General features: G+C 36.2%; 1 protein-coding gene across 2 annotated transcripts in view; it reads right to left on the bottom strand.

Annotated features, from left to right (window-relative positions):
• Nucleotides 1-2,228: 2,228 nt before the first annotated feature.
• RhoGAP93B (MyTH4 and RhoGAP_KIAA1688 domain-containing protein RhoGAP93B) overlaps nucleotides 2,229-15,681 on the bottom strand; it is a 272,594-nt gene continuing 259,141 nt past the window's right edge. For both annotated transcript variants that reach the window (XM_065499059.1, XM_065499060.1), the window contains exons 6-18: nucleotides 13,433-13,655; nucleotides 12,925-13,229; nucleotides 12,009-12,859; nucleotides 11,518-11,673; nucleotides 11,153-11,451; nucleotides 10,373-11,021; nucleotides 10,088-10,293; nucleotides 9,550-9,693; nucleotides 9,298-9,478; nucleotides 9,112-9,228; nucleotides 3,622-3,745; nucleotides 3,400-3,551; nucleotides 2,229-2,468 (exon numbers count right to left, since the gene is read on the bottom strand). In XM_065499059.1, the coding sequence (XP_065355131.1) occupies nucleotides 2,244-2,468; nucleotides 3,400-3,551; nucleotides 3,622-3,745; nucleotides 9,112-9,228; nucleotides 9,298-9,478; nucleotides 9,550-9,693; nucleotides 10,088-10,293; nucleotides 10,373-11,021; nucleotides 11,153-11,451; nucleotides 11,518-11,673; nucleotides 12,009-12,859; nucleotides 12,925-13,229; nucleotides 13,433-13,655 (3,632 nt within the window). In that variant the 3' untranslated portion in view covers nucleotides 2,229-2,243. The remainder of the gene's footprint in view (nucleotides 2,469-3,399; nucleotides 3,552-3,621; nucleotides 3,746-9,111; nucleotides 9,229-9,297; nucleotides 9,479-9,549; nucleotides 9,694-10,087; nucleotides 10,294-10,372; nucleotides 11,022-11,152; nucleotides 11,452-11,517; nucleotides 11,674-12,008; nucleotides 12,860-12,924; nucleotides 13,230-13,432; nucleotides 13,656-15,681) is intronic.

The following is a 15,681-nucleotide window of genomic DNA, read 5'->3' as shown; positions in this document are numbered from 1 at the left end:
TAAATTGGCGTTTTTTTCAAAATTGCTGATTATGGCGTTTTTTCTATTTTTTTTTTCCAAAAAAAATAACATTTTCTTTTTTTTTCGTTAAATTGAAAATTTTTTTAAAACAGGCGATTTTTCTAATTTTGGCGATTTTTTATACATAATGTTTTCTTTTTTTTTTGCAAAATTAATGAAATTTCTTAAAATTTACGATTTATCTTGTAAAATTAAGGTTTATTTTTTAAATTGACGTTTTTTTTCAAAATTGCTGATTATGGCGTTTTTTTCAAATTTTTTCAAAATTAACGATTCTTTATTTAAGTTTTTTTTTTTAATTTCCGATTTTGCACATTTTTTTAAAGTGGCGATTTTTTTTTTTGTAAAATTAACGTTTTTTGGAAAAAAAATAAAATGGAACATTTTTGTAAAACTGGCGATTTTTAAAATTTTAGCGATTTTTATGTTTTTTGAAATTTAATTATGATTAAAATTGAATTTTTTTTCTAAATTACGATATTTTTTCAAAATTAACGATTTTTCATTTTTATTTCAGTTTTTTAAAGTGGCGATTTTTTGGATTTCTTTATTTTTAAAATAGGAAATTTTTGTAATATGGCGTTTTTTCTTAAATTTTAGCGATTTTTTTTTATAAAATTTCTGTTTTTTTTTGCAAAATTAATGAAATATCTTAAAATACTCGATTTTTCTTGTAAAATTTGAATTGTTTTTAAAAATTAGAGTTTGATTTTTCAGTTGTATTATATTATTTTTGTGGAAGTGATTAATTATGAATTTTGAAACTGGGGCCAAATTACCGCACTCGTGATCGAATGAGCTATCGTATCGAAAAATGCTTTCGATATCGTTATTATGATAAAATGATCTTGCTCGGTATCGAATGCCATAATCTCAAATATGAAAATAAAATAATTAACGAAATTGGCGTTTTTTCCAAAATTTTGTCCACTCATTTTAGTGAGTTATGGAAAAAACATTTAAGCACTTGAACATGAATTTGACTTGAATGCAAATATAATTAGGATTGTCACAGAATTCAATTCGAAATTTCGTTCGAAAGTGGAATTAATTCCATATTTTCGCTAAAACGAAAATTACTTTCGTTTTCAAAGTGGAATTGATATTTCTTTGTAATTATATGTTTTTCTAAAATTTTTTCTGAAATTAAAATCAGAAATACAGAATTATGAACTATTTATGGAATTAATAAATTATACGGAATCTAAAGAACCTAAAACGCAATCGATTTGAATACAAATGAAACCATTCCGAAAAAAATGTGTGACAGCCCTGGTATTTAACAAAAATTAAATTTTTTCCAATAAAAAATTTAATTTGAATTTATGTTTACTTTTTACTAGAGAAATTCATTCTGCTATTGATTTAAAGTTAAATAAAACTATAATTCAATTGCTTGACACTGGACTAAAGTGCGGTATTAAACTTGTGTTCGACTTGAATGTCAACTAAATTGCTTATTGGAATTAAAAAGAGTTCCATAAAAACCGGGTTTTCAGGTTAAAACCGAGTCTAATTGCTGGTTAGCACGGCTTATCCCCTGAACCAGAGTCAATTCATATTTAAAGTTTCATAATCTTTGTTTTGTCTTTAACTAAGTTTTGTTATTAAGCCAAAATTAAATTAAATCAATTTTATGTCCAATAAACGTTTATTATGGGGCAGTGTTGAAATATTCGAGCATTTTATTTAGAATATTCCTTACATAACCTAGAAATTTATATGGGAGAATATTTGTTCTTAAAAGTTTTCATCCATCCTCTACTTTTGATCAAATCAAAGTTATAAAGCCGATTAAAAATAAACCTTTTTGCTATTGCTGTTTGCCATCTATTCATTTAATAACTTCTATTTTTGGAATTATAATTGGTAATTGCTGGTTGCACCTAAAAAAACTTCATTAATATAATCTAGAAATTTTCAAACCCTATAGTTTAATATTAGCTGGTTATTTTTTCATTTCATTTTATAAATTATAGTTGAGATTATTTTGAGTATATTTTTTTATTTATTTGTTACTTGTTCTGGTTCTTAAAATTTCTGCTTAATTTGTTTTGTGTGTTGTTATTTTTGTTTGTTTCTTTTTCTAAATACTTTGGTTTTAATTTTAGCTTTCAAATATTTATAGTATAGCAGCTATAGCTATTAATATATGTATAACTATAAATATTTTTGTGTGTTTTGTTGTTTTACTTAATTTTGCAGTGTTTCATCTTAACTATTTACATTAAATTGGCTACATGCGTTGTATCCATGTGTTGTATTAATGTGCGCATAAATGACATTTCTTTTCGTGCATTTTCCAATATAACTTTCGGATCATCCGACATACAGCGCAAACAGTTGGGCGCAAACACCATGGCCAAATTGGATGAATCCATTTTGGTGGCGCTAACCACATCGGAGTGGGAGAATTGTTGTAGGAAGTGTATTAAATAGGTTAGGACCTGAAAAAAGAATTGTTGGAAAACAATTTAGTGATATAAAGTGTGAACATTTTTCAGTCTTAACCTTAATTTGGCTTAAATCTAATCCCCTATCTATACTAGACAAATATTTATCAAAACAAGTCTTAAAACTTGAAAATTATTTCTCAAGAATGTAACATTTTACTTGTTAAAATTAAAATTCGTTTATTCTTTGTCTATACTTGATAAATTTTTGTCATGACAAACTCCAAATGGCTGTCAAGTCACCATTTCGTAATGTTATTGCATTGTTTCCCCCCGTCTACACTTGACAAATATTTATCATAACAATTAATGACGTTTGTTTGTCAAGACAAAGTTGTCTGAGCAAAAGCACTAACAATTTTGTCACAACAATGAAAATGGAGACTATACCCGGTATTTTTTTGTCTTGGTAGCCATTTTGTCATGATAAATGTCCAAATGGTTGTCAATGTCTCCATTTATTAGTATTATTGCTTCATTCTGACAAAATTGTCAGCTAAGACAACTTTGTCTTGACAACAAACGTCATTAATTGTTATGAGAAATATTTGTCACATATAGACAGGGGGTAACAATGCAATAACATTAAGAAATGGAGACTTGACAGTCATTTTGAAGTTTGTCATGACAAAAATTTATCAAGCATAGACAAAGCTTAAACGAATTTTAGTTTTAGCAAGTAAAATATTAAATTATTGAGGAATAACTGTCAAGTTTAAGACTTGTTTTTAATATTAACTATAGGTTAAGACTTTGTTATTAACCCCCATTAACACGAAGTCTGGTTATGTTTTAACTAATAGTTATACGGACAGTTTTCATACAAAAATTATTTTAACCAACATTATAACTATTAGTTAAGGCATAACTAGACTTCGTGTTAATGGGGGTAAGGGGAAGGATGCAAGTATTATTCTTAACCTACCAATTTATTTAATTCTGGCAATCTATCAACAATAGCTTTGGCTTTATCTGGATCCTCGGTATTTACACATTCATCATACAATTCATCTGGTATTAAAGGATCATAAAGCTCACGATACCACAACTTTAAAAGACTAGCAGGCGCATGAGCATCTAAATAAAATAAAAAAAGTAAAATGTTAAAAGAAATTGACAATAAATTAAATATAAGCATATTAATTACCCATAGTATTTTTAAATTCAGGAACATCCCACCGATCTAAACGACTTTTTAAAGTATTCACCTCATCAACATCTGCCGAAACACGGAATATGCCCTCGGTTTGTTTGCCATTGAGTTGGAGGACCTGCAAAAAAAAAGGAAAATATTAAATGTGTGTTATAAATAATGCTTATCACAATGGGATCAGTTTCGAATGGACCCAAGTGAGCTGCTTGAAGAGTGTCTGCCCATGGAACCTATAAATAATGCTCCAATCGAGAAGATAATTTTAAATATGGTGCGGCCTTTTAGTAAAAGTTTTTTTGCCACATTTTACTTCTTTAGCTTTTATCCTTATAAGTAATAAGTTGCCTTTGTGGATTTTATATTGTGTAAATAACTATCAATTTTATCTGAACTAAACGAAGTATACTCCGGTGTGCCGGGAGTTGGCAGGGTAATATTTATAGCAATAACTAACGATTTGAGACCTATCAAGCTGTGTTCTTTGCTATTGAAAATACTAAAGCGACTGATAGATTTATATCTGAGGAGCAGAATTATTATGCACAACATTAGTGACAATGGTAGAAGTATTTATGCTAACCATATGATAGCAACGGACCCAATTTATGCCAAAAAAACTTGCAAAAATTAAAATGTAAACATTCGTCATTTGACATCCGCTAAAAGGAGCCTAAAAATATGCCACACAATATTATAACAAACTGTATTACCTAAATATTACCGACTAGGGCAATACGGTGTAATAAATGTAACAAAAACAACCTCAAACATGGCGGCACTTTGTTTACATTGTTAAATCTATAGATAAAATGTACAATGAAGCTAAAAAATTATAAATTACTTTTAATATTCATTAATTGACCAATAAACAATTAAAAATTCTTTAATTTTTTCCTATATATTGTACATATATTAATTTTATAAACACATTGGCTATTTTTTTAAGCAACATTGAAAGTTGCCCCATGATATTGCTGGTGGATGAATGGATAGCTTAATAATCCCTTATTAAATTCGCCGGACCAAATTTTGGTGTGTAGATTGAAGGGTAATTAGTTGTTGTTGTTGTTGTAACAGTTCGACTGTATCCGATTGTTCTTTCCTGTAATTATAAGAGTGAGTATTTTAATTATTTGTGTTGATGTCAGTAGGTGGAAGTGGGAGTTGGAGAAACTGCGCCACCTCAGTTGGTCTTAACCACAGGTCTATGGGGCGCAAATTTGTAGACCTGGTGGGACAATTAAATAAATGTATTGTATCGTGAGGACTTTGATGACAGGCGGGGCAACGGTTTAAAGTGCCAGGAACGATACGTTCTCGGTAGCAGTTGAGGAAACTGCACCAACCGGCTCTTAATTGTGCTAATATAGTTCTTGTATGCCTTGGTAATTGTCTCTCACAATCCGATATCGCAGGGGGGTGTTCATTTAGGACTCTGTTGCATGTGTAGCCATTAATGGCTTCAGTAACCGCCGTTTGATGCAACAATTTCCGAGCACTTGCAATAGACAATCTGTCGACGTCCGATGGTATGACGTCTTGGATGTCGCTGCGAAAGTGTCGAAAGTCCATCCGGATGTGTCGGGGAAGAGGATCCTGCATCAGAATCTGATGGTTGGGGTGACTCGGCAGATGGCATGTCAACAGGAACTGTCTAGTCAACAACACATTATGTTGTCTGACCGACAGTAACCTGGTCTCCTCATGTAGATGATCCACATTCGTCATCTTGACACAACCGGTTGCGATCCGGAGAGCATTATTTTGGGCCGTTTGTAAACCTCGCCATTGGGTGTCACTGAGGAAAGAGGTCCATACTGGGGCAGCATAGTTGAGAAGAGAGCGACCAATTGCCTTGTATGTCGCTACAATCGTCTCTTTGTTCATGCCCCAAGAGGTGCCAGCTAGAGCTTTAAGGACCTTGTTCCTATTTTTAACCTTTTGGTTGATGTAGGTTGCGTGCCTTGAAAAGTGAAGGAGGCTGTCGAAGACTACCCCTAAAATTTTCGGGTTTTGAACCGTGGGGATAGTTCGACCTTCGACTGAGATGTTGAGCGCCGTCCTTACTTCTTTAGTCCAAGAGGTGAAAAGGGACACCGAGGATTTCGGAGCAGATAACCTGAGTTTGCGTTCCTGAAAAAAGTCTGTTATGGTGGCCAGGTATCGGGTAATTTTGGCACTTATGTCGTCGATGTTGACACCTGATGAAATAATAGTGCAATCATCTGCATACGACACCATAGAGACATTTGGGGGGGGTTCAGGTAGCTTGGCAAGATATATGTTGAAGAGCATCGGTGATAGTACTCCTCCTTGTGGCACGCCCATCTTTATCTTGCGGTATTTTGATTTCTGGCCTCTGAACTCTACAAACGCATGTCTTCCACATAGATAGTTGGCTATCCAGCGTTTGACATCATTTGGGAGTGTGGAGTTCACGATGTCATTAATCAGTATCGAGTGATCGACCGTATCGAATGCCTTGGATAAATCCAGTGCGGCGACGATGGTACGTTGACACGGTCGTTGCTGATTGAGGCCATTGGCGATCTGGGAGGTTATCTGAGTTAGAGCCGTTGTTGTGCTATGCGCTTCCCTGAATCCATGTTGATGTGTGGCGAGCGGGAAATGCTCTTTCAGGGTGGGTAATAGTAGGGATTCTAAAATCTTTGCTATTGGTGACAATAAGGAGATGGGGCGGTATGATTCTCCTAGGGTAGCTGATTTTTCCGGTTTTAGAATTGGGATAACTCGAGCCACTTTCCAGATATCTGGAATCACCAAATGGTGAATCGAGAGATTCAGAAGGTGGGTGAGATATTCCAGACCTACTTTACCGAGCTTCTTTAGCATTATCATTGAGATACCATCCGGACCTAGAGCTTTAGAAGGTTTCGATTTGGAGATAATGAACTCGACTTCACAGGAGGTGAAGGAGCGTGGCTGAGGATCTCGAGTAAGATTCTTAGTTCTCCGAACTATAGTCCTTTTGGTCCGGCTCTGCGTGGCGGGGTGTTCTATAAATTGCCTGCAGAATTGTGTTGCGCATTTCTTGGCATCTGTATGTTGCAAGTTATTAAACGCAATAGCAGCGAGGTTTTGATTTCTATTATTGTTTCCAGTTAGACTTTTGATAGTAGACCATAGCGATTTAGAGTCTGTTGAGCAATGATTCAGGTGGTCCAACCATTTGTTGCGGCGATGTTCGTCGACGATAAAGTCAATTTCAGCCGTCAACTGCTCAATTTGCTCATTAGCTGGATTGCTAGCACGCAGGAGATCGCGTTCCTGAGCCAATCGTGCTGCCTGTGATGGAAAATTTGGTCTAATATTTGGTATTCTTCCTGCGGGGATAAAGCGCCTTACCGCCTGAAGGACTATCTTTCTAAAGATTGCTTCACCCCTTCTGGCACATGTGGGGGGCGGCAAGTGACGTAGTGTATCGTCTATGTAGTTCGTAAAGCTGTGCCAGTCAGCTTTGTTGTAGTTAACGAACGTGCGCTTATCTGGCTCCACAAAGTCGCTAGACTTCTCTACTGTGATCAAGATAGGGATGTGATCGGAGTTTAATGCCGTTTGGGCTTGCCAGGTGGTATGGGCAAGAAGCGACATGCAGACGATGGAAATGTCTGGGGAGCTTGAACATCGAGCAGTTATTCTCGTAGAGAGGTCTTCGTTAATTGCAGCGAAGTCCGAGTCGTCTATCTGGTCTGATAATGAAATACCGCGTGGATCGTTTGGTAGCTGGGAGTACCAACTCTCGTGGTGAGCATTGAAATCACCAAGTATTATTCTGTTATCTCCTTGCAAAAGGTGTGCTATGCTGGGATGATAACTAGTCCCAATGCTGTTTACGGGTGGAATATATACATTGACAATTTCTAACTCAATATCTCCAGTTTTTATTGAGATGCTCATTACTTCCAGGTAGGGGTCAGGAGAGGGGGAGGGGGGTGGTACTGTCAACGTATAATTGACGCTTCGCTTTATGATAAAAGCAAGGCCACCACCATGATCACGTTCCCTGTCTTTCCGAATGATGTTGTAATCACTGGAAGCCGAGAGTCTACAATCCCTGGTTAGCTTCGTTTCTTGAATGGCGGCAATGAGGATGTTATTAACATGCATAAAATTGGTGATTTCCACGACCTTATTTCTAAGACCATTACAGTTTAACTGCATGATCTTAAACGATACTTGGGAATCCCCGATATGCAAAGGCCGCCGGGTATGGTGCTGATGGGGTGGTATATTTAATATACTTGGCAGTTGAGGTGGAGTTCTCGCCGGGGTTTGTTGTTGTAGTAGAGGCAGATGTTGGGGTGTCTGCACAACACTGTGCGGGGTGAATTGCACAGGTGTGGCTGGGGTGGCAACTGTCGCCGGGGGTATGTTTATGCAACAGGGGGCTAAAAAGCTATTACTCCAGTCCTTGTGCGAGCGTAATCCAGAGCATCTTCTCATATGGCACCAATTTTTACAGCCATTGCACTGAATTGATGTTATATTCCTTCTAATTACGTCCTGACAGACAGAACATGTCCATTGATTTGAACAGGGTCTGCTGTGTCCGGGGGTTGGGGATTGGACAAAATTTTGTCCGGGGGGTGGAGTTTGGACACGGGATTGTGGGATCGTAATTATGGGGGTAGTGCTGGGGTTTTGAGGCTGCGTACTACAACAAGATCCTACGAAGCTGGGGTTCCAGTCGCGGTGACTGGTGAGTCCTGAGCACCTTTTCAGGTGACACCAGTTATTACAAACGGTGCATTGTACTGAGGTGGTGTTACGCATTATGCGTTGTTGACATATTGAACAGAGCCAAATACTGGGACCTGGATTCTGTTCAACGCCGGCTATAATTAAAAGGATTTTGAGCAAAATTGCCGACATGTTTTGCTCACCTGGGGAAAAAACTTTCGGTTTGTACAGCTGTCGCTGAGTTGACAATCTTTGGCCGAATATGATTCGGGTCGTTCCGGAACGGAGATCCAATTGTCGTGGGAACGAGGGTAATTAGTAGTAGTTTTTAGTGACTCAAGTCTTAACCCTTGATTCTCTTTAAAAACTAGTGATTTTTCAAACGTTTTCTCCGTTTTACTGAATTAGAGCATTTAGTGGTGGTGGAGGGGTGGATAGCTTAATATTTTATTATTAAATTCTACTCTGGCATGTAGATTGAAGTGTAACCAGTAGTAGTTTTTAGTGACTATCGACTTTACCCTTCATTAACTCTAAAAACCAGTGATTTTTCAAACGTTTCCTCGGTTTTACTGAATTAGGGATATTTAGTGGTGGGAAGCTTAATGATCCCTTATTAAATTCACCAGTCAAACCTCTGGTGTCTAGATTGAAGGATAACTAGTATTAGTTTTTAGTAACTAAAAACTCATTCAATAAAAAAGTAATTTTCAAACATTTCCTCAGCTTTACTGAATTATTATACTTAGTCCGCAATTTATTACAAATCATTTCACAACTTACATGTTCCGATAGCGTTGTTTGTATCCACGGCAATTTGCGGAATGGAAATTTATCCTTTTGCAATTGCATTACCTCCTCCAAAGTATTGCCAAACATGCTATTGCGTAAAATTTGATTCTGAAAAAAAACACAAAAAAACCCATACAAATTTATACAGAATTATTAAAATCAAGAGAAAACCCATACCCTAGCTTGTTCCACTTCATCGTCCGTAGGCTTTTTCGCCTGCTTGCGCCCATGACTACCAATACGATCCAAACGTCTGCAACACACGGTGGCGTAATGAGATATTTGTACATGTATGGGCCATTTGCCCACCTCGGGAAATGATATAGCATAAGTGGTGTCTCTGTGGCGATTGACATAGCTGTTAAGAATAAACAATTATCGTTATTATTAGCTTGGTTTGCAGAATAGCTCTTATTTTGGAATACTTACTTTAACAAAGTCGGCTGAAATGTTACTGATGGTGGCACAAAGGACAAACAAATGGCCATTAGTTCCCAACCACGAATTAAAGAGTCCCGTTTGGGATTTTCTGTGGTCTGGCGGCATAATTGTACATACAATTCATCTCGTAATCTTTAATAGAGGGAGAGAGAGAGAGAGAGAGAAAAAAGAAAAATATTAAAAGAAATAGAAAATTTTGAAAGATTTCAAAATTTTTGATTCAGTTCAATGAGAACCAATAAATTTGAGTTGATCAGTTGCAGTCCTAGTAATATTTCCAGGTTTTTCTCAGAAATAGTCTGAATTAATCAGAAACCCATCAAATATAAAGAAATTATTAGCCCCATCTTGAATAAAAAAATCCCCGGGAGTATTTTCCCTTTTCCCATTTTTCCTATTAAAATTCAGTGTTAAAAATGGGAATGATTGGATATGAGGGGAAAGCTCTAATAAAGAAACAAAACTAGCGCCTTTTGAGTAAGTTCTTGGTTTCTTTTGAGTTTTTCTCCAAAAATTCTTTACTTACTGTTGCTGTGGCAATGCGGCTGTTATTATATCTATGGCTACCGAATTTAAACTCATGCCTGCTCGTGCCTTACGATCACCCATATAGATTTGCACCAATTTAAACAGTTCTATGGCAATTTTCTTATCGGTTTTGTCACGCGACAAAGCCAGCATGGGACGACTTATGGCCTCCGATGTCCAACTTAACATGTCACGTACGGAAGACTGTAGAACAATTAATAAAAAAAAAAACAATTTTAAAATCTCTAAACATTTTAATGAAAAACTAGAAATGAAAATTTACCTTTTTACGAAATATACCCTTTGAGTGCAGATTTAAATTATCCGCCGCAAACTTTTCAATATCACATTCCTTCATGCAGGCCAACGTGGGCATACCGCCCAGACCCTGGGGTGCCCGTTCGCTGGGTGGAAAGATTTGCTGTATAGTGGGCTTGAGATTGGGCGGTGGCAATGGTCGACGCATCATACTGCCACCCACCATATTCGAAACATTTGTTTCGCCTTCTTTGGTATAGGGATGTGGTGGCGGCGGTGGCATTGGCAAACGGCCACCAATGCCGGTGCCACTGTCTTGGGAATTTTGTGCAATGCGTGATATTTGCCGATTGGGTGAGGGTAGAGTTTGTGATTGTTTTGATTTGTCCGAGCCATCCAATTGCAAGTGATGATGAGAGGCAGAGGCTGAAGGATGACCGGGCGGTAGTGGCGGTGCATTTGAATACAATTGTTGTGGCTGCTGTTGTGCAGTAAGGAGATGATGTGGCTGTTGCTGTGCTGTACTGAAATGATGTGTCGACTGTTGTTGATTAAGTGTAGAGGGGGTGTGAGTGGTAGCAGTATCGTAGTATTGATAGCGTGTAGGTTGTTTTGATTTTTGTGAGTTAACATCGGAGCCTATGCCCTCTAGAACAGCTTCCACGTTATCCGAGCTAAATATATAAAAATAATATTTTAAAAAATTCCATTATTTTAAAGAAAAATAATGTAAAAAAAAAGAATTTAAAATAATTGAAATTTATGGCAATTTATTATTTTTATTTCTTTGTTTAGCACCACCTACATTTCTTCTCTGGCAGCTGGATCATATGGTGGATATTGATAGGCATAATATGAGACACTATCGCCCATATTTGCATAGTCTTCAATCATACCATAATTGTGCTCTAAATAACCACCATGTGTATCCGAACCGCCATCTGAATCTTCATTATCGGGCTCATGACCCGACAACGACTGCTCCGACTGGCTGTCCGAATGATAGGAATCCGAATCAATGGGATCACCGAATACATAACGACCCGACAATTTCGCCTGTTCGATTATGTAGTGTTTGAGGGGCAATAAATGCTCCTGCATTTCCTATTTTGTAGAAAAAATTAAAGATTTAGAATGATCTTAATTTTTAATGGAACCTATAAGACTTACCGAATCCCAGTTACTGTATAAGGGCGATATATTACCATTATCATATTCCACATCACTATTATCGGCATGCAAATGATGATGTCTTTCTTTGGCTTTACGAGAATTACGTTTATTATCATGATGATAATAATCGTTAGAATGACGAGATTGTTTGTCCTGAAATTAAAAAAAAAAACGTTTTAAAAGGATTTAGTTTCTTTCTCCATGCCCGGCAATATCATAACAAACTGTATTACCGACATTTGTTTGTTTATATGAAAAAAAATGTAAACATAACCTAAAATTTACAATGCAGCCATAAAAAAATAAATAGATTTTCTCTTTTCTTGGTTAATCATTAAAAATCAAAGGTTGTAAGATTTATGGCAACATATTAAACATCCTTTCAACTTGTAATGTCCATAAATTTAATTTAAAACAAAAGTTTTTCCCCGCCATTGCCGGTAAATGAGAAACTTAAGATAATTTATTTAAATGCCATACAAACTCACCAAACTCAATGAATTATGACCTCTGGAACGATTATCCTGCGGCTGTGACCATGAACCCGTATTCGAAGACTTGTGTTTGCCACGTGAATCATTCGAACCCCTTGAAGAATGAGTCAACAGGCCAATATTGTCGGAAGAAGGAAAATTCTTGGATGTTATATTATTCGTGGCCGTTACATGTCCCGTTATGTCGCTCAAGTGAGGCGAAGTGGTTTTGTTGGAGCCCATTCTCTCGCCCAAGACACCAACAACACCACCAGCACCCTCCCTCAACGACAAACGATCCAAATTTAATAATTCTAAACTACAAGATGAATCTTGTTTATGATGCGAATGACTAGATGACGATGGTGGCTGTTGCACCGAACAGATGGAATGACCACCGGGTGAATGTAGCAAGGGAGTGCCGCGTTCCGACATAATATTGGGCGAGGCCTTAAGTGGTTTATTTTTATTACTGTGTGGACTGATGGGACTTTGGGGTGATGAATCACTAGAATGTTTCATATTGCTGCCAGCACTGCCACCAGTGCCATGGCCACTGCTGGCGCTAGCGGCCCCACTGGAACCTTTGGGTGTGGTAGTGTGGCGACGGCGTGAGAGTGGCGTATTCTCCACGGATTTAAAGTATTTCTCGTGCATGGAATCATCGCTAGCCGCTCCCCCATTGCCACCATTACCACCACCCACAATGCAAGCAGCGCTGGCAGGCGAAACACCCACGCCATTGGCGGTCTCGGCCGCCGAACGGCGATACGATTTACTGTGGTGGCCAGCAGCCGAGGGATTAATGGATGAAGACATAAAACTGCCCGATCTAGCCAAGGACACCTTAAAGTCGCGTTCTCTATCTGCAAATAAAAAAATATTAGATTTTTTTAGGTTTAATTTCCAAAAAAAAAATTTGCAAACTTACCACTTCCTCCATATTCCATAGTTTGTCGTGTGGATGTTGATGACTTACTGCCAACACTGCCCGTAGTACTACCGCCTCCACCGCTTACCAATGAACGTTGCTGTGAATTAAATATGGGTTGCTGTGGCGACGGCGATGTTTGTGGATATTGCTGCAAATGATGAGCATCCGGTGAGATTTTCTTTTTCGTTTGTGGCGTATGCATAGTGGGTGAACTCATTTCGCTTGATCTATGCTGACGCTGGCTACTACTGCTGACATGTGGAATATTATGCGAACTGATACTCTCTTGCAGCACATCAAAACTATAAATGACAATACAAGATACATAACGTTTTAAATTTAAAATGGCATAAATTATGTTTTGCATGATATCCATCTATCTATCCATCCATCCAAACAAACGTGATCGCACATTAATGCAAATACTCAGACAACAATACACAATTGGATAAACATTACAACATACTTAATTTTAAATTTGAATTTGTAATGGAGACAAACTTACCTGCCACCACTGCTACCCTCTTTACGACTACGATGTTTTTGCAATGAACCCACTCGTAAGCTTTCGTTTGTGCCTACTACTCCTCCTCCACCTACCATCCCCGAACTATTTAAGCCACCACCACCGCCTCCTATATGATCATCATTGAATCTGCGATAGCCATGTATACTGGAAAGACTAGAATCACTCGATTTGCCGGATTCTCTGACATGATTGTAAGAATCTAAAGAAATAGATAAAAAAGATAAAAAATAATTATGAAAAATCGGCAAAAAATTAATTGAGCTTTATTCCAAACAAAATCGTTTATTTCATAAAAAATCACCGATTTAAAAAAAACGCCAATTTAAAAAAATTATAATTTGAAAAAAAAAATCAACAATTTCATAAAAATACACATTTAATTGCACATTTTACAAAAAATTTCAAATTTCACAAAAACGCCAATTTAAAAAATCGCAAGTTTTACGAAAAATTTAAAATATGGCTATAACTTAATCGACTCCGCTATCTATAAGGATCCAGAATATATGTATATACTTTATAGGGTCGGAAATGAAAAATGTAGAAATTACAAAAAGAAAGATAAACTTATATACAGTGGTTGACAAAACAATGGAAACATTAAGAAATATTTCATTAGTGGCCTAAAATCTGAAATAATTTTTTAAAAAATTTTAACATTTTTGTAGTATTTTATTTGTATACTTTTATTAACTTAATTTAACAAAAAACAAAGGACATAATTAATTAAATTCAAAAAATGAGAAAACAAAATTAAAAGATTTCTTTATTACGGCATTGACAAAACAATGGAAACTTTGGTATTATTTTAACAAATATGGTCTGTCTAAACTTTGCAATAACTCAATATTTTGTTGGGTATCCCTTATTTTTTATAACTGCTACACATCGACGATGTATTGAACCAATTAAAGAGTCAATGGTCTCCTTTGAAATATTTTGCCATTCCCTTATAACCGCCTCCGATAAATCTTCCTTCCTGGTGTAATTTTGGCTCCTTATTTTACGATCTACAATTTCCCATAGATTTTCTATGGTATTCAGATCTTTCGATAGGGCAGGCCACTTCAAAAACACGTACCTCGTTGGATTGTAACCACTCGATTACAACCCTAGAGGTGTGTTTCGGGTCGTTGTCGTGTTGGAATCTCCAAACTAGGGGCATATTTTCCTCAGCGTATGGATACATAACATCGTTTAATTTGGTTCTGTATCCTATACCTGTCATGGTATCTTTTATAATATGAATTGGGCCCATACCTTGCCCTGAAAAACATCCCCATACCATAATATTGCCACCGCCAAACTTTACAGTCTTATTTGTGTACTTTGGATCTTTGGTCGTCTTACAAATGTTCTCCCATCACTGCCTCTTAAATTGTATTTGGATTCGTGGGAAAAGAGGACAGTATTCCATTTCTGTATCGACCAGTTTAAATGATCCCTGGCAAATTGTAGACGAACAGAACGGTTCTTTTTAGAAATGAGTGGTTTTTTCACAGGACGATAGCAACCAAGACCAGCCTCATTTGCCCTGCGACTAACTGTTCGGGTACTTATTTCTAATTTTAGGCTATTAACAAACTCTCGAGGAGTTATTTTTGGGAATTTCTTGAACTCTCTCGCTATTAAATTACATATCTTGTCTAGGAGTAGTCTTACGAGGTCTTCCACCTAAATGTTGAGTTTTTACAGAACCAGTCTCACGAAATTTCTTTATAATTTTTGAAACTGCTGATTTATTTATTGAATATTTGTCACAGATACTTTTTTGTTTTAAACCAGCTTTAAAATCGTTAATTATTTTATTTTTTAAGTCATCACAAATCTTAACTTTAGCCATTTTCGTTAACTTTGAAAAAGAAATTGTGAAAAATTACCAGAATTTAAAAATAAAATAAAATAACTGTAAACAGGATGCTTTTTACATCGTTCTTTTAAATTTTATTTTCGTTTTACCCTTCTTTCTTGCAGAAGTTTAAAAGTTCCATTGTTTTGTCAGCAGCGAAATAGTGAATATTTTTAATTTTGTTCCATTTTTTTCAGAATATAATTAATTATGTTGTTTGTTTTTCAGTTAATTTATATAAATAAAACTATACAAGTTAAATACTAAAAAAAAATTTTATTTTAAAAAAATATTTTAAATTTTTTACTTCCAGCAAGCAACAAACACGTATTTCCACATAATTGCTGCAAGTAACTTTTGAAAGTCGACTTCTAAT

The sequence above is a fragment of the Calliphora vicina genome, chromosome 1, assembly GCF_958450345.1.
Source record: "Calliphora vicina chromosome 1, idCalVici1.1, whole genome shotgun sequence".
NCBI classification, from domain to species: domain Eukaryota; kingdom Metazoa; phylum Arthropoda; class Insecta; order Diptera; family Calliphoridae; genus Calliphora; species Calliphora vicina.
This window is presented reverse-complemented; position numbering and strand designations above follow the sequence as displayed.